At 45.6% G+C, this 14359-nt stretch overlaps 2 protein-coding genes across 2 annotated transcripts in view; both read left to right on the top strand.

Annotated features, from left to right (window-relative positions):
- The window catches only part of MTNR1B (melatonin receptor 1B), a 50595-nt gene extending 43219 nt beyond the window's left edge, over positions 1–7376 (top strand). Inside the window, exon 2 of the mRNA XM_081002280.1 lies at positions 2526–7376. Within this exon, the coding sequence (XP_080858406.1) occupies positions 2526–3394 (869 nt within the window). The 3' untranslated portion in view covers positions 3395–7376. The remainder of the gene's footprint in view (positions 1–2525) is intronic.
- Positions 1–14359, top strand: part of FAT3 (FAT atypical cadherin 3) — a 719557-nt gene that overhangs the window by 622002 nt on the left and 83196 nt on the right. The window lies entirely within an intron of this gene.

A 14359-nucleotide genomic window follows, 5' to 3' on the forward strand; every position in this document is an offset into this window, starting at 1 on the left:
ATTTCAGTAGTGTATAGAGGAGGTGCTTTCTTCCCAAATTGCTCTGGTGGCAGAACATCAGTGGTTGAAAGCAAGCAGCTCATCATCACTCACAGGAAAATACATTCCTGCAGGTCAGTTCAATTTGTGCCGTTTATCAGAAGAGGCAAGTGATTCATTGTCACTGTTCCAGAATATCTTTATTTGATACCTTTAAATCCTGTCTCTCTTTTCTCCATGGAACTCAAGCCAGTGGTCTACCCATCCAGGCAGTGACCAGATCCAGACCTGCTTAGCTTCAGTAAACATACTGCATCATGAACCAGCAGTCCATAACAGGGGCTATCATTCCTTTTTTTTAGCTTGCAAAAGGAGTAACAAGAGTAGTTTTGTCCTCATAGGCAAACCCTGCTGTTATGTACTGAGTTGAATAGGATCCAAAATGCAGCAGTCTGATTGGTCCTAGAACAATAGGATTCAGAATGCAGCAGTCTGATTGGTCCTAGAACAATGCAGCAGTATGATTGGTCTGCAGGAGCCACCCAATCCAGCTCCAGATAGAAGTGAATCCACAACCTGATTGGCCTACAGGAGAATTCCAGAATTAGCCAATCACGTGCAACCCACTGTGTAAATAATGTATATAAAGCAGATACTTTGAGGGGACTTTCTCCCTCCTCACCACTATGAGCTGAATAAAGAGCATGAAATCCACTCTTGACTCTGAGTATATTTCACCTGCAAAGGAGATCAGTGTTGCAACCAATTTAGGGACAGGAAACTTAAGAGACAAATGGCTTGGTTAAGGCCATAGGAACATAAAAACACCAGAACAGCCTATTGGATCAGGCCAGGGGGTCTGTCTAGTCCAGCACCCTGTTCTCACAGTGGCTGACCACATGCCTGTGAGAAGCTTGGAAGCAGGACCTGAGCACAAGAGCACTTCTCCTTCCTGAGGTTTCCTGAAACCCAGAAGCAATTACAGGCTTGACTACTGTAATTCGCTCTACGTGGGGCTGCCCTTGAAGCTGTCCCAGAAACTCCAGCGGGTGCAGAATGCTGCAGGGAGGCTCCTCACGGGGGTCCCTGCCATGGGAGAATATTCACCCAGTGCTTTTCCAGCTGCACTGGCTCCCGGTGGAGTACAGGGTTAGATTTAAGGTACTGCTTTTGACCTTTAAAGCCCTTCACGGCCTAGGACCCTCGTACCTACGGGACCACCTCTCCCAGTATGCCCCACAGAGAGCCTCAAGGTCCATAAATAGCAACACCCTAGTGGTCCCGGGCCCTAAGGAAGTTAGATTAGCCTCAACCAGAGCCAGGGCCTTTTCAACACTGGCTCCGGCCTGGTGGAACGCTCTGTCTCATGAGACCAGGGCCCTGCAGGATCTGGTTTCTTTCCGCAGGGCCTGTAAGACAGAGTTGTTCTGCCTGGCCTTTGGCTTGGAATCAACTTGATCCCCTCCCCCTCTTTCCTTTTTCCTTTCTCTTTCTGTAATGGAACTCCTATTTGGGGACTTCCCTGGCTTTTTTCTGGCCCACATGGGACCAGTCTGGATAGTTGGCCTTCGTGAAGATTTGACGTTTTCATCCCCAAAAAAGTTTTTGATTTGAGTTTCTACTGAAATGAGGCTGCATTTTAATGTTGTATTTTAATCTTGTTTTTAAGTTGTATTTTAATCAATTGTTTTTATACCTGGTGTTAGCCGCCCTGAGCCCGGTCTTGGCTGGGGAGGGTGGGGTATAAATATTATTATTATTATTATTATTATTATTATTATTATTATTACTTTCCCCATTGTGGGATGGAGGGCTTTATTTGCAATTCTGAGAAATGAATGAGCATGGTCATCCCATCCGCCAGCATCCTGATCAGTTAGCAGAGTCAAAGAAGATTATGAGCTGACAGGCATACAGTTGTGAAGTTTATACCAGGGGTACCCAAGATGGTGCCCTGCCGATGTTGGACCTCCCCAACTCTCATCAGCCAACATAGCCAATGGTGATGGATGATGGACCCAACAACACCTGAAATTGAATATCACTTTGGGTATCCTTGCTTTCTAACATATCATGAGCCAACAGGTGTCCTCCTCCTGAGTTTAAATCACAAATCATGAGAGCAAAAGTGAGGGGACTTCAGCCATTTTGAAGGGCTGGAAGGGAGACTTACTGGTAGATCAACGGCAGGTATCTTCCTGACTATTACTGAGAGGCAGTCACCAACTCCCCACCCCCCAACTGCACCCTCTGAAGATCACTATGTGAAGACATAGTGTTGTGTTTGGGTGATTGTCCCTAAGACTCTTCAGGTGGGCATAGGTTGGTAGAACACAATATTCAGTTTTTGGGGAGTGTCCGTATTTTAGAGTTGGATTTTCAGTCTTAACAGGCATGCAATTCTGGTATTCTGCTGCTCCTTATTACTTGTCACTTGAAGGTGTTTGTTAGTTTCCTGTGAGTTGGGATTTCCAATTTATTATTATTATTATTATTATTATTATTATTATTATTAGTGTGTGTTTTCTCTTTCTCTCTCCTCCTAGGTAATGCATTTGTGGTGAGCCTGGCCCTGGCAGACTTAGTGGTGGCCTTGTACCCTTTCCCTTTAGTGCTCTCGGCCATCTTCCACAATGGCTGGTCCTTGGGGGATATGCACTGTAAAGCAAGCGGCTTTGTGATGGGACTGAGCGTCATTGGCTCCATCTTCAACATCACCGCCATCGCAATCAACAGGTACTGCTACATATGCCACAGTTTTGCGTACGACAAAGTGTACGGTTGGTGGAACACCATGATGTACGTCTGCTTGATTTGGGTGCTGACGGTTATCGCGACGGTGCCCAATTTTTTCGTCGGCTCTCTCAAGTACGACCCGCGCATCTATTCGTGCACCTTCACCCAGACGGCCAGCTCCTATTATACCATTGCCGTGGTCGTCATCCACTTCATCTTGCCCATCACCATCGTGAGCTTCTGCTACCTTCGAATCTGGATCCTGGTGATCCAAGTGCGGAGGAGAGTAAAGTCAGAAGTCAAGCTGAGGCTGAAGCCGAGTGACTTCAGGAACTTTGTCACCATGTTTGTTGTGTTTGTGATCTTTGCCTTTTGCTGGGCACCATTGAACTTCATTGGGCTGGCTGTGGCCATCAACCCTTCCGAAATAGCGCCCAGGGTTCCCGAGTGGTTGTTTGTGGTGAGTTACTTCATGGCCTACTTCAACAGTTGCCTTAACGCAATAATCTATGGACTTCTGAACCAAAACTTCCGGAAGGAATACAAACGGATCTTAATGTCCTTGTGGGTGCCGAGGCTGCTTTTTCAGGACACATCCAAAGCAGGGACCGAAGTTCAGAAGAGCAAGCCGTCTCCTGCTTTAAATAACAATGACCAGTTCAAAACCGAGACCTTGTAGATAGGGGGACAGTGGATGCAGAAGGGCGCCATTTTGTGAATTCCAACAATGCTTTTCTTAAAGTTGTACATCTTGTTCCTGCTTACCCTGTCCTGTGTTCTCCCCTACTGAATGAGCGTGCTGTGGCGACTGGAATCTTGTCTTCTTGGCAACGCACCTTCTGTTTACATGTTTCTATATTTGATAGCTAGGTATCGATATGAAGTTGGCTTTGGAATACAGAAGAAGAAGGTAAACAAACCAACAGGCTGAAACCAGCCTTGGACTTGGATGTAGAAACAGCAGGTCTACCAGGGTCCTTCAACATTTATACAAAATATGGTTCTCAGGAAGCAGAATGCTTGCACTGTCTTGTCAGGATGTGTTGTGGATGGTGACTTCTAACAATTTCCCCTTCTCTTAGGGAAAAGAAAATTAATGCCTGCATCTTCAGCTGAATGCCAGCCCTGTCTTATGTATAATATAGAACAGATATTGTCCCCAAGATTTAGGGGACAAAGAAAGATAAATCCACTCATTTTAATGCAGATCACTGAAATCTGGACCTTCTGAAACTATGTGCAGACCAAAACTACAGCTATCATTTGAATTGACACTTCTCCAAATGGTGCTGTTTTCCAAGCAGAATATGCATACAAAGAAAAGCATGTATAAGAGGAACATGCGTATTAGTAAAAAAAAAGTATGTTGAAAAATATTAGGGGGAGATTATTGCAAAAATGTGTGCATTAGTACAAAAACAGGCGCTTAAATGAGTACAAATTTTCCATGTGGATTTATAATACAGTTCACAACGTGATGCAGAAATGGGGCAAACCAGACTTGGGATTGGGGCGGGGGGTGAAAAACTGACGCTTGCATATTTGTCCGTTCCAACTCTGAGCTGACATGGCTGACCTATATGAACAATCGTCCAGTTTTGACATCGCAGCAGCTTGTCCCACTTCTGTCATGAGATGGCACCTTGTTCTACTTGGGCATGATGGCTGCATGAGCTGCAGGCTGATACAACAATCCTCTTGCCCAACCTTCATCACCTGCCACCAGGACAAGGCTGTAAATGGAATGGTGCCTCTGCTGATCTGTGCCCCATTCTGCCCTCCGCAATTTGCAGCTGGGGTTTGGATTGCCCCCTTAGACTGCAAACTTGTCTCAACCCCCAAAGAATCCTGGGAGCTGTAGTTTAACCCTTGCACAGCTAGCATCCCCAGCACTTGTGACAAACTACAGTATCTCGAATTCTTTGGGCTTCAGAAGTATTTGACATGGACTGAATCACGCTCATTGTTCGTTCATGGTGAATGTTCCCTTTTATGAGCAATACTTTGTTTTTCAACTGTAGAAAAACTGTATGTTCTTTACCATTTTCCTGCCACTTTACTGCCTAACATTGATTCAGTTCCCTCTCGCAACCTCACATCGTAAAGACACTGTAAATGCAAGGGGCAATTAATTCTGATACGGCAAAGAAGAAAAAGCTATTTTAGTAAATTTTGACAGAGGTTATATGTTTTTAGTGTGACTTTGAAACTCAGGAAGGATATACCGAAACTGTGTGGTGACCTCTGTATACTTGCATATTTAAGAAATTATCAGTTCCGTTTCGAAGATTTACAGAATTAATACCAGCATTTGAATATATATATGTTTATATATGTCAGGGAAAGAAAAGAAAGCTGAAGTTTAATGTTCATAATGCAAAAAGGGGGGGAGCAGATGACACTTTAGAAATCTACTGCTTTCAGAACAGAGAGGTGTGTTCTCTCAAGCATTTTATTCTCTCTTAAATAATGGGTTTCTGTGAAGGGATTGTATTTATTGCCAACAGAAGATACACATGTGATGTGCATTTTGTTCAGTGTGTGCAACTGGCAATAACTCTAGAGCCTACGAAAGTCCTCATAGTCCCCAAAGATATGGCATGGTTTCTGCCCATGGCACAGAAGCCACACAGGCGCATGGGAGAACATTTATGTGCCATGGACGGACAAATGCATTCCACCCAGCGGCCAGGAGCAGGAATGGGGGAGGGATTTGGTTCTGGGCTGCTTTTCGCAGTGGACCAACCTAGTCTGAGCTCGCTTACAGACCAGAACGCTGCTGCCAGCCGTATTAAGCACATCTCCAGATTTTGCAATATAGTTTCGTTCTGGGAAAAGTGTGCATGAAAACACACATTGTATCTTAAGGATAAATGCATCGAAAGTGGCATATTTTATGTGAGATGTGGGTACAAAATGCAGTCAGCCTAAATGTGGACTTTGTGTCCGTTCTGACAAGAAGAAGTCCACGCAAAATGGGACAAGGCAGAGCTATGACGTGAGTGCCAGTGAGAATGGAACAAGGTGGAAGTGGCAGTTTAGCTCATCCCTAACTAGGAGATGGGTAGATTCTGTCGAACTCCTGTGGGGCACCTCCCCTCATGCTATATGAGGCATAGGGAATGTGTGTGTCAGGCTCAATGGATTCTCTCCTCCCCTGGTAGCATCGAGGTTCAAAGAAGAAACAAGAGAGTTCATATTTGTGGTTTTTATTCAGCAATTGTGGAGCAAGGCAAGCGGCCCAGTCTTAACGCCATGGTGACGTTGCTCACTCTGAGCCCCTTCCTTCCCCAGCTACAGCCCATGGCTGTACGGGAGGTTTAAGGAGTCAAAAGTCATTGAGCCCTTTGCTGTTGAATTCTGAGTGAGTGACAAGTACGGGGTGAGGGTGGGGCTTCTGTGCTCTCCAAGGAAGTCTCTGCTGGCAGTTTTCCAACTCCCCCTCCTTCCCCTAAGATCTCATAACTTGGCAGCTCTGTGTTTTGTTGTAATACAGTCCTGAAGGAGCGTCTCCACCCCCATTGTTCACCCTGGATGTTGAGGTCCAGCGCTGAGGAGGGCCTTCTGGTGGTTCCCTCACTGTGAGAAGTGAGGTTACAGGGAACCAGGCAGAGGGCCTTCTCAGTAGTGGCACCCACCATGTGGAACGCCCTCCCATCAGATGTCAAGGAAATAAACTATCTGACTTTTAGAAGACATCTGAAGGCAGCCCTGCTTAGGGAAGCTTTTAATGGTTGAAGTTTCATTCTTATTGGCGATCTGTTGGGAACCACCCAGATGGGTGGGTAATAATAATAATAATAATAATAATAATAATAATAATAATAATTACTGTTCTCCCTCTTCTCTGGAAACTACTGGGGAAAGGGGAGCTGGTCCCCCCCTCCAAGGGAAGCAGAGGGGAAAGAGGGGCTTGTTCCCAAGCCTCCTCTTCAGTCCAGTCCCTGACACTGTGGTTTCGCTCTGTAAATTTTGATCTGGTCTATGCTCAACCAGAAGCTTTTGATGGGCTTTGATGATCTAGCTATACTGAAATCCTACTGTTGTGTCACAGTCTAGTGTGACCAAGAGACAGAACCCAAAGTGGCACTATGTAGATGAAGAGCAGTGCTTGATTCTCAGCGGCTGGGGCAACACAGAGAGCAGGCTGGTCTCCTCCTCCCCACCTACTCGATTGTCCTGTTGTCATCCGCACCACACCAGTCACAATGACAGACAGTTTGCTAGTCAAACATAACGAACAAGATGTCATGGATGCTTTTGTTCAGATTCCTGCATTTCAGGGGGTTGGACTAGATGACCCTCAGGATCCCTTTCGACTCTACAATTCTATGATTCTATGAATGTGGCTTCGCTACCTCTCTCCCCTCCCATTGGTTGAGGACATGTCTGAATTCAAACAGGGTTAACTTTTGTCTGTGTGCTTCTATTTATTTACTTTCAATTGCTGCATGAGGTGAAGAGTTTTAAAGAGACTTTTCTCTGTGCAGAAATAAAAGATATTGTAAATATGTTGTGAATCTTGTATATTGCATTTTTCCTGCAGGACTTTCTCTTGGAGCTGGGGGAAAATCCTGTTTCCTAATCTGTTGGGAATTGTTGTTTTCACTGGCTGGTACTATGAATGCTATCATACTAAATACAGAGGTTGCCTCAAGGTTTATCAAGCGTGCGAGGAATTGATGTCAAATTGTATAACGTGTCATTGACTTTTTCTCCCCAGCTCCTTTGCTATGCTATTAGCTATATCTGGGGCAATGGAGGACGGGGGACGGATAAATCCTGGCATTATGACCCGAAGTCTATTTTATTGTAAATATTTTGTAACTGCAATGGGCTTGATCTAACCTCCAGCACAAGTGATATTTTTAATTACATTGTAAAGGAAATCACTAATATGATGTAAGAGCGAAACGGTTTTCTTCTTGCTTAGTAGCAAGTTGACCTGAGCTTGTAAAACACAACGAGGGCATGGAATATTTATGACTCCGTTATGTGCTCGCCGGCAAAAAAACAAAAAACAAAACATCCTGCAGTTTCTTCACCCGGCAAAAGTCCTGGACCCAAATTTCAGGAGTTACGATGAGGTTTCAGCAGTTGTACAAAACCACTTCTAAGTGCGAATCCACCAAGCTCCTGCACTTACTGAGTTGTGATGACGTGACTGAAATCTCACTGATGCCTGGAACGCTTCCACAAGGAGTTCATTTCAGGGCACAGAACATTTTAAATGATATCATTAGTAGATATGTTCGTGCTGTGCCAAATATTTATTTGTGTTCTCCCCCACCCTAACATTTGCTGTCAATTCACGAGAAAAGAAATTGCATTCAAAAATTATCCCACAGGAGAGAACATTTGGGTAACATTCTCATGAGTAGGGGGCAGGGTTTTCACTGCGCTTTACCTTACTTTCAAGATGGCCAGTTTTTTGTTGCTTTTTTAAAAAAATGAGTATCAGTTCTTTTCAATTTATGAATCATCTTTATGGAAGTCTGCATTTACACGTCCTATAAACCTTGTGATGTCCTCAGCTGGGCTTCCCTGGAAGTCTGGTAAGCCAGGGAAGCTGTCTTCACTCTTCTGACAGCTGTCCAGTGTTGTTATAGAAGTCATAGGATGCTACCTTCTACTGAGTCAGACCACACTACCCTCAGCTATGATAAGGTTGACTTAGCCCCATACCCACTGAAATTATGAACTCTCCTACAAAGGAGGTAGAAAAACAGAACCTTCATTCATGGGGGAAGAAAGTAGCTGAGAAACTGAAGGAGAGGCATTGCTCCATGATAAACAGAGGTACACTGGAAGTTCTGGCTAATAAAGACATTGTTTTAGCTAACAGAGCTGGGAAACTTTGCAGAAAGTTTCAGAAGGTCCTAGGTTTGATTCTTGCCATCCTCCATTAAAAGAAGGATCAGGAAGGAGGTGACAGGAAAGAACTTTAGGAAGACAGGAAGCTGCCAATATTGAATCATGCCATTGGTCCATCCAGCTCCATATTGTCTACAGCAAGGTCTACACCGGTCTACACTGACTGGCAGTAGACCTCCACATTTCAGGCAGGCGATCAGTAACACTCCTCCCTTAAACTCTGGAGAACTTCTGTCAGACAACACTGGGCTAGAAGGGTCAATGGTCTGAATCAGTATAAAACACCTTCATGTGTTCTCATTGTGGTGGAGTAGCTGAAGCTTGGAACTCAAGGCATACGTAAGGATTTGAGAAAGTCTAGGCAGAGACCAGACCCAGATCTGCTTAGCTTCAGCAAGGTTGCCGTATCACATTCCCTCAGACCACATCACAGATTTGTTTTCTCCAACCCCTAGCTTAACCTTCTTTCTGTGCATCATGTTCTAGCAGCCCACTATGAGAACAAAATACTGGACTACGTAGGGCCTTTAGTCTGATCCAGCAGTAGCAAGAATTATTCTGGAACGCATTAACACGTTCTGTAAAGAATGCATTTTATTTGACCCATTGTGGGTGTTGGGTCGTTCACCATCTGATATCTTGTCAAAGCATGCTTTTCAAGAAGGAGGAAGAAGAAGAGTGGGGAAGGAAAAGAAGAAAAGCAAGAGTACCCTTTGTCCCACACTATGGGTAGCCAAGGGACACGGGTGGCGCTGTGGGTTAAACCACAGAGCCTAGGACTTGCCGATCAGAAGGTCGGCAGTTCGAATCCCCGTGATGGGGTGAGCTCCCGTTGTTCAGTCCCTGCTCCTGCCAACCTAGCAGTTCGAAAACACGTTGAAGTGCAAGTAGATAAATAGGTACCACTCCGGTGGGAAGGTAAACGGCGTTTCCGTGCGCTGCTCTGGTTCACCAGAAGTGGCTTTGTCATGCTGGCCACATGACCCGGAAGCTGTACGCTGGCTCCCTCGGCCAATAAAGCGAGATGAGAGCCGCAATCCCAGAGTCGGCCATGTTGGAATTCTGCCTGGGTCAGAGGAATGTGCCACAAGCAGGCACCGGCAGATATTCCTGTCGACCTCCCCGCGTCTCCCAACCTCTGCTGATAAGCAGGCGAGGTCCGGCGATTCTTCTCAGATGTATGAGAGGAACACACCGTTCTTCCTCTCTCCCCTTTGGTGTCCCCAGGGAGGGGAAAGAAGCAGACAGAAAACTATTTACATCATTTATTTCTGCCTCTTACATCAGTACAGAGAATCATGTCTGCACTCAACAACAGCAAGAATAAACTCCTCCCAAGTACATCCAGTACGGGTCATATGACACACACACACTGAGCTAACATCCGGTGCTCAGTACAGAATGGACTGCCCCTTTGTTCCCATGGCAACAGTCACAAACATCCTGTCTGGCTTTCCAGCCACAAGCAGCTGGCTGAGCTGCTAGAGCCTTTGCTTGCTGCAGCATTGGTGCTTTATGGTAACATACTCCCCCTAAAGTATCAATGTGTGCCGCGAGCAAAGCGTCATCCAGAGAAGAAAACAAACAGTTGTTATATTTATAACATTCCCCTGTTGTTTCAGTTCCACCCTTGGAACTACCCGCCACTGGTTTAACCAATGTACCTCTCTGGTTGTGTGACTTTGCATTACCTTGGTTAACAACTCTCTGTTGTGCCTTTGTCTCTGACTCAGACACAGCTTCAATCTGTCCTTGGTCGTTTACAATAGCAACATATGCAAGGTTAGCAAACTCCTTTGAATACCTCTTGGGTGGTACACCCTTCGTTGCTCTCTCAGACCTGCGTAAAATTTGCTGCTCTTCTCTGCTTTCTGGTTCAGCCTCTGAACTCTCTGGAGAACCAGTAGCAATCAGTGGTTCTTCCTTCACTTGTGAAGGTCTAGTCATTATGTGAGATTTCCTCTCAATGACTGTGACAACTGAGCTGTCTGAGCTATCGCTGTCATCATCAGTACTACTGAACTCAATAAGATCAAACTCATCATCATCATCATCATAATCGCCACCTGTGGGAAATGTTTGTACTACTCGCTCTTGCTTTGGAGCACTCTCTAGGAACTTTGTGAGAATCACCTGACCAGATTCAGACAAAATTACTCTGTAGAGACCCTTTTCATAACCCACAAAAATGCCTCTGGCATTCTTTACACCACCTGGAGCTTCTGTTCTCACATGAGACCCGAAAACCTTAAAATAGGCTACAGAAGGTTTTCTATTGAACAGCTTCTCAAAAGGAGAACATCCCAACTCTGTTGAGACCTTTCTCAACCACACATGAAGATAGGACGCTAGTGATTCGGCCCAATATTCATGTGGCAAATGTGAACTCAGCAATTGCGCATTCATCCCCTTTTGCAATTCTTTGTTCACCCTCACACAGACCCCCCTGTTCCACGCTTCTTGCGAAACTGCCACTTTGTGGTCTATCCCTTTTCCACCCAGGAACTTCTGAAACTTCCGTAACAGAAAAACTTGTTTGTCATCTGTGAAAAGACAATCAATGTTAGCATCATGCATACTTTTAACCTTGTCACAAAACTCCTGAAACTTTTCTAAAGTTTCTTGCGGTTTCTCCATCATATAAACCCAAGAATAATTAGTGAAACAATCCACACACACAAGGTAAAATCGTGCACCGCCTCTAGATGGTTCTAGAGGACCAATCACATCAGCATACACCCGCTGAAATGCTCTGTCGACCTTCTTGGTGTTAGTCACCTTCCTGGTGCTCACACTGGTCACACCTGCGAGAGAGATTTCGTTAGAAACATCAGAAGAATTACATTTCATGTAATCACTTTGATCAAAAGTCAACAAATACAGTCCATCTTTCTCTTTGGCAGTAAGAAACAGTTCTCCATCTTTGTAGATCTTGCAGCTTTTAGCATCATAGGACAGTTTCAGTCCTTTCTTTGCAATCTGCGACACGCTCAGCAGATTAAATCTCAGTTCTGGAACCAGGTAAACATCATTTATAGTCAAGTTCAGACTCTCAAGATACACAGTCCCAATTCCAGTTGCTTCCAGCTCTTGACCGTTGGCCTGTTTCACAGTGAAGCTTTGCTTCCTCAACGTCGAAAACAGTCCTCTGTGCGGGCACATGTGAACCGTTGCGCCCGTGTCAATTATGAACGAGTTCCCAACATCTGGCGTGGTTCCTTTCGCCATCATAGCCTTTGCAGGTTTCACCTGGCACTTGGTACGGCTTTTGCCTGACGCCTCAGGCTTCGTAGAGCTGCTCTTTGCTCCTCTTGACTGGCGCGGCTTCTTACAGTTTCGCTGTAGATGCCCAGTCTGTCCACAATTGTAGCATCGGACAGCACTCAATGCTACACCATGCTCTCCAGTAGCATCAGCAGTGGGGGAATTAGAACTCTGTTCTTCCCTCCCCCTGTCTTTTTCTTCCAGTGCAGCAAGTCTGTCGTGTTCATTCAGGACCACAGCACAAACTCTCTCCGCGGTCAGCTGCGCGGCCGGTAGGGAACCAAGCTGACTGGCAACAACCTTGTAGGTGCGGCTAAGGCTGTTTATCATCATGAAGCAAAACACTTCCTCCTGAAGACGAAAATTGCGTTCCACCATCTGTTGACGCAGAAACTTCATTTCTGTCAGGTGCGCTTGAACATCTCCATCAGGCGCAAGTCTCAGATTGGTCAATTTCTCAAAATACAGCAACGCTGAAGAACCAGCATCTCTCTGATGCGTTGTACGCAGCGTGTCCCATACCTCTTTCGCATTTTCTAAATGCTGAACATGCACCAACTGATCATCTGAGACACATAGAATTATAGCTGTCCTGGCCCTTACGTTCTGTGACTCCCAACCTCTGGTTGGTGCTGCAGGGATGGGGTTTTCAACTACATCAAAAAGACTCTGATTCTGCAGCAGGGCCTTCATCTTTACAGACCAAGATGAATAATTGTTATTGGATAAGGGAGGTGGGCAAGGCAAAACTCCTTTCTTGGCATCCATCTTGAAGCCAAGCCTCTTCAGCTTTCCAGCCCACACTCTCAAACAAACTGTAAAATCCAACAGTCGTTTTTTTCCTTTCTCACGCAGCAAACTGCAAGTTGTTTACGCTCTTTGCACCTGGCAGCTAAACTCTGGCTGCTATTGAAAAGTCCCTTCCAAGAGCTCGTAAACTTGTAGCCAAAACATTCTCTGGTTTTGTTTCGCTTTCCCAGGCTTACACGCAGAGTCCAGCCCCTTTGCCAGTAACTTTCCAACTTTCCGTTACCTAGCAACAATGCATTTCAATAAGACATCTTATCTACCACAAAAATTTGTGGAATGCAGGCCTCTTCTACCGGAGCTTTTGTTTTCTTTGAAACGCAGCTCCGTGAACCAGGGAATTAATCTTCCTGCGTTCACACTTTTAGCCCGAAATGTAGCATACCTTGAACTTTGTTGCTCTGGAAAACACCTCTTCTTTCCACCAGCTGTCTGTGGAGCCTCTGGCTTCTGTCAGACGCTTTTCTTCCTCCTTGGAGCAGAGGAGGACAATCCACCAGCCTCTCATGCAGATGTCCGATGAATCGCAACCATCCGAAGGCTGCCACTGTTGGAATTCTGCCTGGGTCAGAGGAATGTGCCACAAGCAGGCACCGGCAGATATTCCTGTCGACCTCCCCGCGTCTCCCAACCTCTGCTGATAAGCAGGCGAGGTCCGGCGATTCTTCTCAGATGTATGAGAGGAACACACCGTTCTTCCTCTCTCCCCTTTGGTGTCCCCAGGGAGGGGAAAGAAGCAGACAGAAAACTATTTACATCATTTATTTCTGCCTCTTACATCAGTACAGAGAATCATGTCTGCACTCAACAACAGCAAGAATAAACTCCTCCCAAGTACATCCAGTACGGGTCATATGACACACACACACTGAGCTAACATCCGGTGCTCAGTACAGAATGGACTGCCCCTTTGTTCCCATGGCAACAGTCACAAACATCCTGTCTGGCTTTCCAGCCACAAGCAGCTGGCTGAGCTGCTAGAGCCTTTGCTTGCTGCAGCATTGGTGCTTTATGGTAACAGGCCACAACTGGACCTAATGGTGAGGGGCCCCTTTACCTAGGGGTAGCCACCATGACGTCCCCTGAATGCTGCTGGACTACAACTCCTGTCATCCTTGACCATTGGCCATGCTGGCTAGAGCTGATGAGAGTTGAAGTCCAACAGCATCTGGAGGGCAGCATTGTATTGGCTATCCTGCCCTACAACCTTCTTCAGCAATGAGCAACCTCTTCTCACTTTTGCATACATATGTGCTGAATTGTACGATTTGGACCAACCTGAGCTTTCTAGATGTTTTGGACTTCTACAGCTCCACCAGTCCAAGCCAACATGATGAATGGTAATGGGAGGTGGGAGTTGTGGTCCAACATATCTGAAGAACACCAGGGTAAGGAAGGCTGGACTGGGCAAACACCATCATTAGATAACCCCATATATATTATTCTGCCACATTATCATCTGTGCAATAATACGAAGGAGAATTCGCCATGTTGCTGTACACCATAAGTCTTAACGTTCCACTTTTGGGGAGTGGTTGCCAGATCTTTCTGTGTCAATGTCTGTGTTGAGAAACCCCAGCATGTTCCACAGCATCTTAGGACCTATCTTCCAGGGTGTCCTATCACTTTGTGGAAATGTTGTGGTCTCAGCATGAACATCCTGCTTTGAGATGGATATTCAAACCTTTAAAATGTGATT

This window comes from Podarcis pityusensis, assembly GCF_964106645.2.
Source record: "Podarcis pityusensis genome assembly, chromosome: 4".
Lineage (NCBI taxonomy): Eukaryota > Metazoa > Chordata > Lepidosauria > Squamata > Lacertidae > Podarcis > Podarcis pityusensis.